This window comes from Sebastes fasciatus, chromosome 17, assembly GCF_043250625.1.
Source record: "Sebastes fasciatus isolate fSebFas1 chromosome 17, fSebFas1.pri, whole genome shotgun sequence".
NCBI lineage: Eukaryota > Metazoa > Chordata > Actinopteri > Perciformes > Sebastidae > Sebastes > Sebastes fasciatus.
Genome location: NC_133811.1, coordinates 32,427,703 through 32,441,647, shown reverse-complemented (window position 1 = coordinate 32,441,647; position 13,945 = coordinate 32,427,703). Strand labels below are relative to the sequence as shown.

Genomic DNA, 13,945 nt, shown 5'->3' with positions numbered 1-13,945 from the left:
CCAACCAACCAAGCAAGCAACCAACCAAGCAAGCAAGCAAACAACCAACTAACCAAGCAAGCAACCAACCAACCAACCAACCAAGCAAGCAACCAACCAACCAAGCAAGCAACCAACCAAGCAAGCAACCAACCAACCAACCAACCAAGCAAGCAACCAACCAAGCAAGCAACCAACCAAGCAAGCAACCAACCAACCAACCAACCAAGCAACCAACCAACCAAGCAACCAAGAAACCAAGCAGGCGCTTTCATCCCTCGTGGTGAGTCTCACCTTCCAGCAGAACCCTTTACATGTATAGTCGGATCGGATGGGAAACAGTGGCTGCGACTCCAGCTGAGCCGCTCCATCTGCATGTTAACATGGTGCCTGTTAAGGGAAGTGTTTCTGGGACATTAATGAAGGTCTTATGAAGGTGAAGAGTGGCTTCGAGGTGTCACTAACAGAGGATGGAGGCAGGAGGAGAGAAGTGAGAGTGGATGTGATAAATCCTCCTCCTCCTTCTTCTTCTCACCCTGCACCTGTCCTCGCTCTCAGACAGCTTTTGTTCTCTCATCTCTGGTATAATTTGAGCTTCCCCCTAACGTAGACATGCCATGATGTAAATGAGGAGTCTGTATCCGTCCCCCGTATTCATTCAGCACATTCCCTCACTACTTTCCTTCAGCTGTTTCTGTGTTGGCTCCGTCTGATTCCTTCACTGCAGTCTGATCAGTGGTGGCCGTTCCACTACTGATGCATCTGACTGCTTCTGTGTTTGCATCATGTCAACTGATTGGTCAGAACCATCAACCTACAGTGTTTATTGGTGGGAAAAGAGGAGCAGAATGACCCAGAGAGGCAGGTTGAGTTGAACTAAAGGTGAACTTTAATGTTACAAAGCTGCTACCAAAAACACTGAGGGAGCAGACAGAAGCTCCAAGAGCAAAGGATGAATACAAGAAGACGGCACTAGGAACACGGCAGGAATACGGACCGGAGGACCGGAGGACCGGAGGACCGGATCACCTGACAACTGAAAGACTGAATACACCAGGACTCATTAGCTAATGCAACCCAGGTGGGACAAGACAGGAAGTAAAACCCAAAATGACACAGGACCAGATCAACCAGATCAACAGGGACGCCACGGTGGGAGGAGAGAGCAGGACTGTTGGCAAGGAGAAAAGAAATGAAATAATAGAAATGAAAATGAACAAAAGTAAAAGTCCACCACAATATTTTGAGAACTTTACACATAAGTTCTTTCCAAAACTAAAAACACAGACTGGGGTTAGAAACCTTCATTGTCTGGATGTGTGTTGACCATCACAGCTTTCTTTATCAGCTACTGAAGCCAGTCGATCTAAATCCTGAGGCTGATTTATTGATTTCATTTAGTTTTTAACTTGATGGAACATTAATGGAACAGTGATTCTAAAAAATGCCCCAAGATACTGTATAATACTGTATATAAGAAAAAGAAGTGAACACTTTTAAAACCATTAAAGCTGCAGTAGGCAGAATGTTTTTGGCATCATTGGGCAGACATCCCATAATAACCCTTCATCATATTGTAATTCAAGTGTTCTGAGAGAAAACTAGACTTCTGCTCCTCCTCATGGCTCTGCTTTCAGGCTTTAGAACATCTAGCCTGTGACGGGAGACTTTGACCAATCACAGGTCATTTCAGAGAGAGAGAGCGTTCCTATTGGCTGAGCTCCGGCTGGTGGGCGGTGCTTGGTATTTCCTCAACAGATCTCAACATGAAATCTTGCCATTAGGAGCACCGGAGGACACCGGAGGACACCGGAGGACACGGAGGAACATGATTACCTGTCTCATGCACTACTGTCAGGACATAGTAACGTTTTATAAAAACATCTTCTTTAATCATATTTGCTCCGTTTCTACCGGCTGCTGCTTTAGAAGAAAAGAGACTTTGTCTTTCCTGAGAGCAGTCGGTGATTCAGTGGATCACTTCAGTAGAGTCAGTCGGGTGATTCAGTGGATCACTTCAGTAGAGTCAGTCGGGTGATTCAGTAGATCACTTCAGTAGAGTCAGTCGGGTGATTCAGTAGATCACTTCAGTAGAGTCAGTCGGGTGATTCAGTGGATCACTTCAGTAGAGTCAGTCGGGTGATTCAGTAGATCACTTCAGTAGAGTCAGTCGGGTGATTCAGTGGATCACTTCAGTAGAGTCAGTCGGGTGATTCAGTGGATCACTTCAGTAGAGTCAGTCGGGTGATTCAGTGGATCACTTCAGTAGAGTCAGTAAAACGTGTCTTTGGAGTCAGCAGATATAAATCTTAAATCCCCTTCAGCATTCACGACGTATTGACTTCTACATTGGAGGCATTCTTCAGATGTGACGGATACAGGAACTGAGTCATGTCCTCGTTCTGCTGTCGGAGCATCCGGTGGAGGATTTCACTGTGGGGGGGGGGGGGGGGAATCCATAGCCTAATTAAGCTGATAGAATCTGATCATTTGCTTTCAAGGATGATCAGCAGATCTCACAGAGACTGAGATAGGATAGTCTGGGATGGTCTGGGATGGTCTGGGATGGTCTGGGATAGTCTGGGATGGTCTGGGATAGTCTAGGATAGTCTAGGATAGTCTAGGATAGTCTGGCAGACACATCAGTCCCAGTCCTATTACTGGGAGCTGCTCCCATCCCAGATCACTGCCTGTTCTTCATTTCATTCAGTCACAGATTGACTCCGTCCTGAAACTCTGTCACACAGGTAAAGATGACCGCTGACAGCATCACTGTTATTACAGTATTACATTCTCTGATGGTCTTCATGAGCAGCTCTTTAATCCTTCCTGGTGGTTCATATCTCCTTTTCTTCTGAAGAGGAGAAGAAGAGCTGCTGGATGTTACTGAGAGGGAGCTACTGGATGTTACTGAGAGGGAGCTACTGGATGTTACTGAGAGGGAGCTACTGGATGTTACTGAGAGGGAGCTGCTGGATATTACTGAGTGGGAGCTACTGGATGTTACTGAGTGGGAGCTATTGGATGTTACTGAGAGGGAGCTACTGGATGTTACTGAGTGGGAGCTACTGGATGTTACTGAGTGGGAGCTGCTGGATGTTACTGAGTGGGATCATCTGGATGTTACTGAGTGGGAGCTACTGGATGTTACTGAGTGGGAGCTGCTGGATGTTACTGAGTGGGATCATCTGGATGTTACTGAGTGGGAGCTACTGGATGTTACTGAGTGGGAGCTACTGGATGTTACTGAGTGGGAGCATCTGGATGTTACTGAGTGGGAGCTACTGGATGTTACTGAGTGGGAGCTACTGGATGTTACTGAGTGGGAGCTACTGGATGTTACTGAGTGGGAGCATCTGGATGTTACTGAGTGGGAGCTACTGGATGTTACTGAGTGGGAGCTACTGGATGTTACTGAGTGGGAGCTACTGGATGTTACTGAGTGGGAGCTACTGGATGTTACTGAGTGGGAGCTACTGGATGTTACTGAGTGGGAGCTGCTGGATGTTACTGAGTGGGAGCTACTGGATGTTACTGAGTGGGAGCTACTGGATGTTACTGAGTGGGAGCATCTGGATGTTACTGAGTGGGAGCTACTGGATGTTACTGAGTGGGAGCTACTGGATGTTACTGAGTGGGAGCGTACGGGAGTTATTTCCTGTTCTGGTTCCGATCGATGCTGAAACTTAATTGGGGAGCAAACGGTGACATGCTGTCTAACAGCTGTGCCACTGTGATGCCACGTATCCTCGGCCGGAGAGGAGCTGGGAGTCGGGTTATTGATGGCAGGTGGCAGCGCGGGTTCCTAATTTGGTGTCTGGAAGTGTAGCACAGGGAAGACTGGACCATCTGGCACAGAGATACCTGAGCAAGGTCAGTCTGTGAGGAGGCTTCCATTAATCAGCCTTTGTTATGGACGAGGAGGGAGGACAACAACGAGGCTGCTGTCCTCACAAAGCTCTCAATGAACCACATGGATGTTTGATAGAATGAATGGGATGTCTGACTGTTCGGTTGAACATGTTGGAATTAAAGTCGTCAACGGGTCATTTGGATGATCTAACTCAGCACCTGTTAGTGCAGCCGATCATGTGTTTAATCCCTCCCAGGTGTGAGTTAGTTCGTTAGAATGATACAGCGTCTTCACAGCCACTTCGGACTGTTTGGGATTTTATATTCAATCAATGAGTGTGACCTAATTTGTTTTCAATTCTGTGTTTTGGCTCAGCGGGGCGAGACAGAAATGATTCATGAAGTGGAGGGCAAGGTGCAGAATGCAGAATCATAATAATGTTGTTTTGAAGGTTCAGAATGGAAATATGAGACACGTGACACCACAGGTCTGCAACCACAGGTCTGCAACCAGAGGTCTGCAACCACAGGTCTGCAACCACAGGTCTGCAACCACAGGTCTGCAACCAGAGGTCTGCAACCACAGGTCTGCAACCAGAGGTCTGCAACCAGAGGTCTGCAACCACAGGTCTGCAACCAGAGGTCGATGGTAGACGGGTTTTAACCAGAGGTCGATGGTAGACGGGTTTTAACCAGAGGTCGATGGTAGACGGGTTTTAACCAGAGGTCGATGGTAGACGGGTTTTAACCAGAGGTCGATGGTAGACGGGTTTTAACCAGAGGTCGATGGTAGACGGGTTTTAACCAGAGGTCGATGGTAGACAGGTTTTAACGTTTCATTTGTTGACAATTTTGCACATTTTGATTTTGCAGCCCTGTTACTTTTACTGCCAATCCACAAACTCTTTACTTTGACTTCTGAACCCGTTTCAGTACAAAGCAACTAGTGGCAATAAAAGGTTTAAATTCAACAGATGTTGTTTTTTTCATCAGGATCATTGTTTGAAGCGTTTGTTGTTGTAATATCATTTCAGCCACAAGAGGCTGAAGAGCACCGCGAGCCTTTATGTTCTAAATAGGACTAAAAGCACTCCTGTTTTCTCAGGTGAATTTAAATTTACATAACACACAATAAAAATGAGGAACTTAGAAAGATACCCTGGTAAAACCTTTTTTCCACCTGTTCTGCCTCTCAGGGCTTCTGTTCTGACCAGATACCAAAGAAGTGAATCACATGTCGTTCCTCCTCAGCTTTACGTTGTGTTTAAGGTGAACTAGCAAAGCTAGCATTATGGGAAAAGTGGGCAAATGCTCCAGACCCATTCTGCACATTCTGAAACTAAGTTGTGTTAAATCAAATGTCCTCATTCTGACACAGAACCTCTGTGTCCAGGTCGTATTCAGCACAGTAGACCTGGCTGGTTTTAGGTGGGAGGTTTCAATAGGAGCCATGCTGATTAGCAGATCCATCATACTGTCCTGACAGTTGGTGTGCTGATGTTAGCATTTAGCTCAAAGCACCGCTTCCACTCCTCTCATTAACGGGTATCATGTGAATGACTTGAATAAGCAACATGATCCACCTCCTCCGTTTCAGGTAATGACCAACACAAATACATGTTCTGCTCTTAGAGAATACAGAAGAAGCTCAATCCTAAAGGTCCTTAAAATATGGTAGTTCTGTTCAAATAGAGTGTTAAACCAGTAATTGCTCGGTATGCAGGTTGAATTGAGGCAAACCAAACACATATAGAAGCCCGGGTAGGGTCGAGAGGAATACTCAGAGGAGGTGGTAATTAATCACTGCCTTCTCAGCCAGTCACATTACAGCCCTCACACCTTTTACTCAGCAGAGCCAGACTCAGCGGGGCGAGACAGACATGATTCATGAAGTGGAGGGCAAGGTGCAGAATGGAGAATCATAACAATGTTGTTCTGAAGGTTCACAATGGAAATATGAGGACATGTGACACCACAAGTCTGCAACCAGAAGTCTGCAACCAGAAGTACAATAGATGGATTTTAAAGTTTAATTTGTTGACAATTGATCCCGTTCTGATAGTGCAGTCCCGTGACTTTTACTGCCGATAAACTCTTTACTTTGACTCGTGAACCCGTTTTAGTACCGAGCAACCAGCGCCAATAAAAGGTTGAAATACAACAGGTGTTGTTTTAGTTCTGCTCCAACGCAGCGCTGGCAGCACATGCAGACAATCCCTCCCTCCCTCCCTCCCTCCCTTCCTCCCTCCGTCCGTCCACGCCGCTACCAGGTGAGCGAGGAGCCCCAGCAAACGGGCGCCGTTCATCTGCATGCACAGCCGGCACTGCGGCGATACAGAGCCGGCCAACACCGGCAAAGCCTCACCCCGAGCCGGCCCTCGGTGAGGGAACAGGAGGAGAAGAGTTAAATAGAGAAGCTGTCGGTTTCATTACTTTGTATTAATGTAATAAATATACAAATGTCAATTAGATGGTAATCTGCATGAGAAATCTGTTTTAATAATCATCTGCTTATAGCCAGACCAACGTGATCACTACGAGAGTTTTCCTCTGTAATACAATAGTGACATGTAGACTGATTATATTCATTCCCCCGGTGCAATGTTAGTCCTCCTGGTGCAATGTTAGTCCTCCTGGTTCAATGTTAGTCCTCCTGGTGCAATGTTAGTCCTCCTGGTGCAATGTTAGTCCTCCTGGTGCAATGTTAGTCCTCCTGGTTCAATGTTAGTCCTCCTGGTGCAATGTTAGTCCTCCTGGTTCAATGTTAGTCCTCCTGGTGCAATGTTAGTCCCCCTGGTGCAATGTTAGTCCTCCTGGTTCAATGTTAGTCCTCCTGGTGCAATGTTAGTCCTCCTGGTGCAATGTTAGTCCTCCTGGTTCAATGTTAGTCCTCCTGGTTCAATGTTAGTCCTCCTGGTGCAATGTTAGTCCTCCTGGTTCAATGTTAGTCCTCCTGGTGCAATGTTAGTCCCCCTGGTGCAATGTTAGTCCTCCTGGTGCAATGTTAGTCCTCCTGGTTCAATGTTAGTCCTCCTGGTGCAATGTTAGTCCTCCTGGTGCAATGTTAGTCCTCCTGGTGCAATGTTAGTCCTCCTGGTTCAATGTTAGTCCTCCTGGTGCAATGTTAGTCCTCCTGGTTCAATGTTAGTCCTCCTGGTGCAATGTTAGTCCCCCTGGTGCAATGTTAGTCCTCCTGGTTCAATGTTAGTCCTCCTGGTGCAATGTTAGTCCTCCTGGTGCAATGTTAGTCCTCCTGGTTCAATGTTAGTCCTCCTGGTGCAATGTTAGTCCTCCTGGTTCAATGTTAGTCCTCCTGGTGCAATGTTAGTCCTCCTGGTTCAATGTTAGTCCTCCTGGTGCAATGTTAGTCCCCCTGGTGCAATGTTAGTCCTCCTGGTTCAATGTTAGTCCCACTGGTGCAATGTTAGTCCTCCTGGTTCAATGTTAGTCCTCCTGGTTCAATGTTAGTCCTCCTGGTGCAATGTTAGTCCTCCTGGTTCAATGTTAGTCCCACTGGTGCAATGTTAGTCCTCCTGGTTCAATGTTAGTCCTCCTGGTGCAATGTTAGTCCTCCTGGTTCAATGTTAGTCCTCCTGGTGCAATGTTAGTCCTCCTGGTTCAATGTTAGTCCTCCTGGTGCAATGTTAGTCCCCCTGGTGCAATGTTAGTCCTCCTGGTTCAATGTTAGTCCTCCTGGTGCAATGTTAGTCCTCCTGGTGCAATGTTAGTCCTCCTGGTGCAATGTTAGTCCTCCTGGTTCAATGTTAGTCCTCCTGGTGCAATGTTAGTCCTCCTGGTTCAATGTTAGTCCTCCTGGTTCAAAGATAGTCCTCCTGGTGCAATGTTAGTCCTCCTGGTTCAATGTTAGTCCTCCTGGTGCAATGTTAGTCCTCCTGGTTCAATGTTAGTCCTCCTGGTGCAATGTTAGTCCCCCTGGTGCAATGTTAGTCCTCCTGGTTCAATGTTAGTCCTCCTGGTGCAATGTTAGTCCTCCTGGTGCAATGTTAGTCCTCCTGGTGCAATGTTAGTCCTCCTGGTTCAATGTTAGTCCTCCTGGTGCAATGTTAGTCCTCCTGGTTCAATGTTAGTCCTCCTGGTTCAATGTTAGTCCTCCTGGTGCAATGTTAGTCCTCCTGTTGCAAGGGAATTGTATCGGTACCATTGGACTCCCGAACTGAAGGTCCGATCCAACAGCACGGCTGGATGTGCCGAACTATAGAACATAATTAGAAAGGGATCTGATGTTGATGTAGATGAAAAAGCAACTAATCACATTTGACATATCGAGCGCTCTTCTGTTCCGGCGGGACTCAAGGGCACGCCACGTGTTCGCATTAAGCGACGCTATTAAAGGACGCACCTTTGGCCGAGTGGAGGCAATTTACATGTGAATGAGGCTCAGTCCTGTTGAGGCACAGCGAGAATGATTCATCAGCCTGGCGACCTTGCAGAGAGTCACCTCCAGCTGTTTGGAGCCGAGGTCCACCGAGAATCAGGCCAGAGTTAAGACTGGTCTGCTGTGCCGGGGAAAAGAAACCTGCTTGTTTCAAAGTTGTCTAGTTTGGGACAATGTGGAGGTTTGGGGGGTGTGGGGGGTGCTATGAATGAAAGAGTGGAGTGTTTCCAATCTGTGGCTTTTATATTGAACTGAAAGGAGTTGTTTCTGGGGGATTCTGAAGGGCACTGGAGACCCAACAGACCAACTTCTACATGTTGTCATGTCTTTGTGGTTTGTTCTTTTAAACTACACAGATTCCACATCTCTTTGAAGACTGGAGTTGTAATACCATTGTCCCTGCACATTATATATGCATGGTCTTCTGTACAGCTTTGAAACTGAATGAAAGGTCCTGATGTACCACTTAGAAACTCAGATTTACTCTTCCACCATCTCACCGGAGTGTCAAACCGTGTTTTCAGGGTTATCAATGACAAGAACTTTGGAACATGTTGTGGACATCTTCAAATTGTGGGTTTCCATGTTTAATGTGCCTCTCTTTCTTTGTACTGTATCATGTAACATTTTACTGTGATGAAAACAGTAGAGTTTCACATCATAACATCATTCCTACCGCGATCCAAAGCTTGTGTCTGTGTGTCCGCAGCACTGCGACCGATGGACGGTGATCTGTGTCTGGGGATCCCCCCGAACACCACCCAGCTCTGCCATATCAGCTGTCCTGTTGAGTGTGAGGTGTCTGCGTGGAGCGCCTGGGGACCCTGCACCTATGAGAACTGCCAGGACCAGGCAGCCAAGAAAGGTACTGTGAGAATACGATGCCACTGTGACATGGAGTAGTTCATGGAGCTCTAAAGAGATCTCACACTTTGGGCCTTGCTTTCCCAACATTGGGCACATGTGATTCATACTAACGGATGGATGAATATCGAAATCACCGTTTGCATGAACATGTCAGCCTCATCATCACATCTTTGCTGAGGAGTTTCAGCCATTTTCAACCGATGAAATGCCATGTTTTCTAAATGTGGTAATAAGTGTGAACATTAACAGCAGCGTTGACGTGATTCATCCCAGGACAGTCATGTAGTTTACAGCTGGAGTGTGCAGTACCTCTTTAAGGTTCCTGTGTTGTCACTTCAACACTCATCTCTCCTGTCTGTCTGACTTTTGGTACCAGAACAGTAGCATGTGATGTGTTTAGCTAATGCAACCGATCCTCCAGATGTTTTAGTGGAGTCTGTGGTCAGCTGCTGAACATACTGGATATTGCTGATATTGCCCAGCCCTATACTGTAGGTTGCTCACATTTGTACATGCAGGTGTACATATGCAACTTAACGAAACATCTCACACCGTCATTCTGCGATATTACTCCATGTGTGTTCTGGATGTATCTTCTATGTGAGTATTAATCATTAAATATCAAAGTCAACATCTGGGCCTCGTGGCAGCACCAGAGGAGGGCAGAAGTTTGGAGCATCATCAACCTCTCTGGCTGTTTGTCGGCTGTTGCAGCAGGTTGTGCTAGTCCATCAGCGGGGTTGACGCGGTCGCTGCTTCAGCCCTTAATTATCCCTGGAACAGCGGCGTCCGCCATGACTAATGCATGTTGACTCTGCCTTAATGAAGCGCCTCAAATGAAAGGGACGGCTTGAAATCCTCCTCCATGCATCTTAATGATGGATCCGCTCCCACTCGCTCGTCTTCTCACTATACTCTACTTCTGCTCTTCTCTCGCTGTCGTCTTATGCACATAATGGAGAGTGAACATGAACACGCACACACGTCCTCCAGTGTGTGTACCCTACGCTCATTAACTGGACCGATATGGACTAAAAGTGCATTCAAATTCTTTTCATCAGTCGGCTGTGATTACAACACCTTAGTTAGTCCTGTATGATCCACTGGGTTAGAGACCTTTCTAGTATCTGACCAACAGTTAGGGTTGAGGTTTACATCACATTCCTTTTCAACTCTTTAAGGCCGGTACATACAATACATTGTATTAAATAAAATAAGATTATGTCAAGCATAAACACACATCATCAACATATTGTTTTCTCCATGAATAGAATCAGATAAAGTGACACCCATGCTTCTTGTTATTGTCTTTTCAAGATTCTAGAAATCACAGCACAGATCCCATCCTCTCTACAACCGTCTGCCAGACTCAGTCAGACCCTTAGTTCAGCTTTAAAACTATTTATCTACATCTCATACTTAAAACATCCGTTAAGTTGGATGTGAATCCTTTTTTCATTGCCTTTATCAAACAGGCCACAACAGGTGTTGTTGCTGTGCGTTGGTATGAGGAGCTGATATCCTGAACATGAGAGGTCATCATGGGATTGTTTCCATGTATCTCTGTCTTCAGTCACAATGAAGCATCCAGCTCTGACAGCTGCTGCTATCTTGCAGCCAGGCCATTCATAATACACCCTGCAGATAGCGAGTGAGTGACGCCTGATAGAATTGAATTCCCTGCACCCCGAGCCTCATCTCCCTTATTGCCCCCCCATCCCCCCCATCAAAGGGTCCAGACAGGCTGGCCTGGCTGATTAAATAAAGGTTTTTGAGGGGAAAAGAAAGACAGAAATGAAATGGAAACGGATCCTTCCATCTCCACCTGAGTCCTGCAGGCACTCCGGCTCTCTGCTGCCTTATCGGGCCGGAGCAGGAGTGTGGATTAGGGGTGGGGGGGGTGACCTTGGCTGGGCTGGAGCTAACATCCCCCCTTCCCAGGACCTGGGACACGGAAGCCCGTGCCCTTGAGCAGAAGAGACGACACACACGAGAACGAACCACAACTGAATTAATGGATTCCTGCATGCATTCGTCACTTTGGATGAAAGCTGCTGTAACGAGAGGAGAAGAAGAAACATTCATTATGTGAACTTCTTCTCAGAATCTCTGTCAACTTCAGGCTTAATGGACTGTCTCATTAACTTCAGTATTATGGTTATCATAGAAGGCCCACTGTGACCGCAGAGTGGAGTTAATGACCTTTCCATTGCACATCACATCTGATCAAATTGCAGCAAGTTTTAGCTCAGCAGATCCCGGGTGGGGGGGGGGGGTTGATCAGCGTGTTCATTTACTTCATCAAGTTCCCTTTGTTCCCGACAGGCTTCAAACTGAGGAAGAGGAAGATCGTCAATGAGCCGACGGGCGGGACGGGCAACTGCCCCCACCTGGTGGAGGCGATACCGTGTGAAGAGCCCAGCTGCTACGACTGGCTGGTGGTCACGCTGGAGGAGTGCATCCCCGACAACGACAAGGAGTGTGGACCGGGAACACAGATCCCACAAGTGCAGTGTGTCATCAGTGATGGTGAGTACACACATGCACACATCTGGATGCTGCTACATATCCTGATGTGTTGATGCACATCGAGTCAGACCTGCTGTGCAATGTGACTCGGTTGATGCATTGATGGTGTGTGTTGCCTCTAACTGCGTGCAGCACTGTGATCGAGTGGTGCCGCGCCAGCAGAAATGCGGGCGTGGTTCTGGACCGTTGTGGTGAAGTGGGAACTGAGCCGGAAGGCAAAACTTTTGATTTACAAGTTGATCCACATTTCAACCTTCACCTATCGTCTCTCGGTAGTGACCGGGAGACTGAGATTGCCAATACAAAAAAAGAAATGAAATGTGTTTCCTCCGTAGGATGGCTGGACTCACCCTGAGAAATAGAGCAGAAGCTCAGGGAGTCAGGGCAGAGCTGCTGCTCCTTGTTGAAAGGAGTCGAGGTGGTTCAGGTCTCTGATCAGGATCCTTCCTGGGAACCTTTGGAGGGTCTTCAGTCTGTGGCTCTATGGCTTCTCCAATGTGACGATTTGCTGCTTCTCATTGTACATTCAATACCTTTGAGTTTGGGACTGTTGTTCAGACAACACAGAACATCTGAAGACATCGTCCGGTAGTCGGAAATTAAGATTTTCATATTCTTTTGGAAAATTCAGACAAAAACAGAATCTTCAGGAGATCTGGTTTCAGGCTGTCAGGTACAGGTGTTTGTAACGGTAAACGTGCACAACACTGAAGAAGAAGAGGCTGTGTTGAACCCAGGAGCTAATGCCAGATAACTGGAGCTGTTTTCTGCGTTGTGTGGAGGTCTGGAGGTCTGGAGGTCTGGAGGTCTGGAGGTCTGGAGGTCTGGAGGTCATGTTCAGTATGTTCTGGGGCCGTTTACTCCGTTTACTCAGTTTACTGAGCTCTGATCGCTGCAGAGTCTCTCGGCTTCTCTCTGAACCGCTCCGCTGTGGGCCCTATAGCCTCGGCTCACTGCCCAACATCCTAATTGCTGTACATGTTGTAGGGAGATATTCCTGCTAATGTGTGAGCTATTCAAAGCTATTTCATTGCGTGTGTGTGTGTGTGTGTGTGAGAGTGTGTGTGTGTGTGTGTGTGTGTAGCTGCTCTCCCCTGGGTTGCAGCAGAGGCGACCGGCCAAAACTGTGCTGGAAGAGAATGTGAGGCAGGAAAACAGTGCTGGCACGCACACACACACACACACACACACACACACACACACACACACACACACACACACACACACACACGCACACGCACACGCACACGCACACACACACACACGCACACACACACACTGTGACCTCAGGACTAAACACCTGCCTTCTTGTTCATCCCTCCCCGTACCACCGTAGCAGGGACCCAGCAGGCAGACCAACACATTAGCATCAGTAACAGTGTTCAGCATTATAAAGAGCAGCACACGTTGCTGATGTTGCTGTTTGCGTCTGAAAGCAGATCCTTCACTCGTCTCTCTGAGCCGTGCACGCCGTCTCTCTGAGCCGTGCACGCCGTCTCTCTGAGCCGTGCACGCCTGTTACCTATTCACAGCGTTGGTGAAGATACTCTGAGAGTCTTACAAGCTTCTTCACATGGGAAGAGGTTAAACAACAGTAAAGCTTTCTACAAGACAGATCCATAGTTTGACTTAAAGCTGCAGTAGGCAGTATATTTTTGGCATCATTGGGCAGACATCCCATAATAACCTTTCAGTATTGGGCAGACATCCCATAATAACCTTTCAGCATATTGTAATTGAAGTGTTCTGAGAGAAAACTAGACTTCTGCTCCTCCTCATGGCTCTGTTTTCAGGCTTTAGAACATCAAGCCCGTGACGGGAGACTTTGACCAAGTGGAAGATAAAAGTTCTGAGTGGCAGACTAAAGAAAAAGCTTGTCTGCTTCAGTGGCAGGAAGTGAAGAAAGTTAATTTCAGACCCTGAATGCAACACATCCAGACTTCTTATTCACTTAATGCTGCTGCATCACTCATCTAAACATACGTCACGTTTCAACAGCGAGCCGGGAGCAACACAGTGTCACACTCAGGATCTGAAAAGCCCTGGGCTATACAAATAAACCACTATATAATACATGTATATATATATATATATATATATATATACATATATGTATATAACCACTGACAACAGAAGCAGCATGACTGACCGTGTGTCATTTACAGAAGAATAAATGAGATGGACCAACAGCAGACTCTACAGAAGACTATCAGCATCTACCAGCCTCTATATTCCGTTTCTACTTCCAGCGTAAACGGAGCTCAAACTTCCAGAGCGTCTTCCAGAGCGTCTTCCAGAGCGTCTTCCAGAGCGTCTTCCAGA

The 13,945-nt window shown here is 47.0% G+C and overlaps 1 protein-coding gene across 1 annotated transcript in view; it reads left to right on the top strand.

Annotated features, from left to right (window-relative positions):
• Positions 1-13,945, top strand: part of thsd7aa (thrombospondin, type I, domain containing 7Aa) — a 154,031-nt gene that overhangs the window by 97,801 nt on the left and 42,285 nt on the right. Inside the window, exons 5-6 of the mRNA XM_074613673.1 lie at positions 8,937-9,092; positions 11,420-11,623. Coding sequence (XP_074469774.1) covers positions 8,937-9,092; positions 11,420-11,623 — 360 coding nt within the window. The remainder of the gene's footprint in view (positions 1-8,936; positions 9,093-11,419; positions 11,624-13,945) is intronic.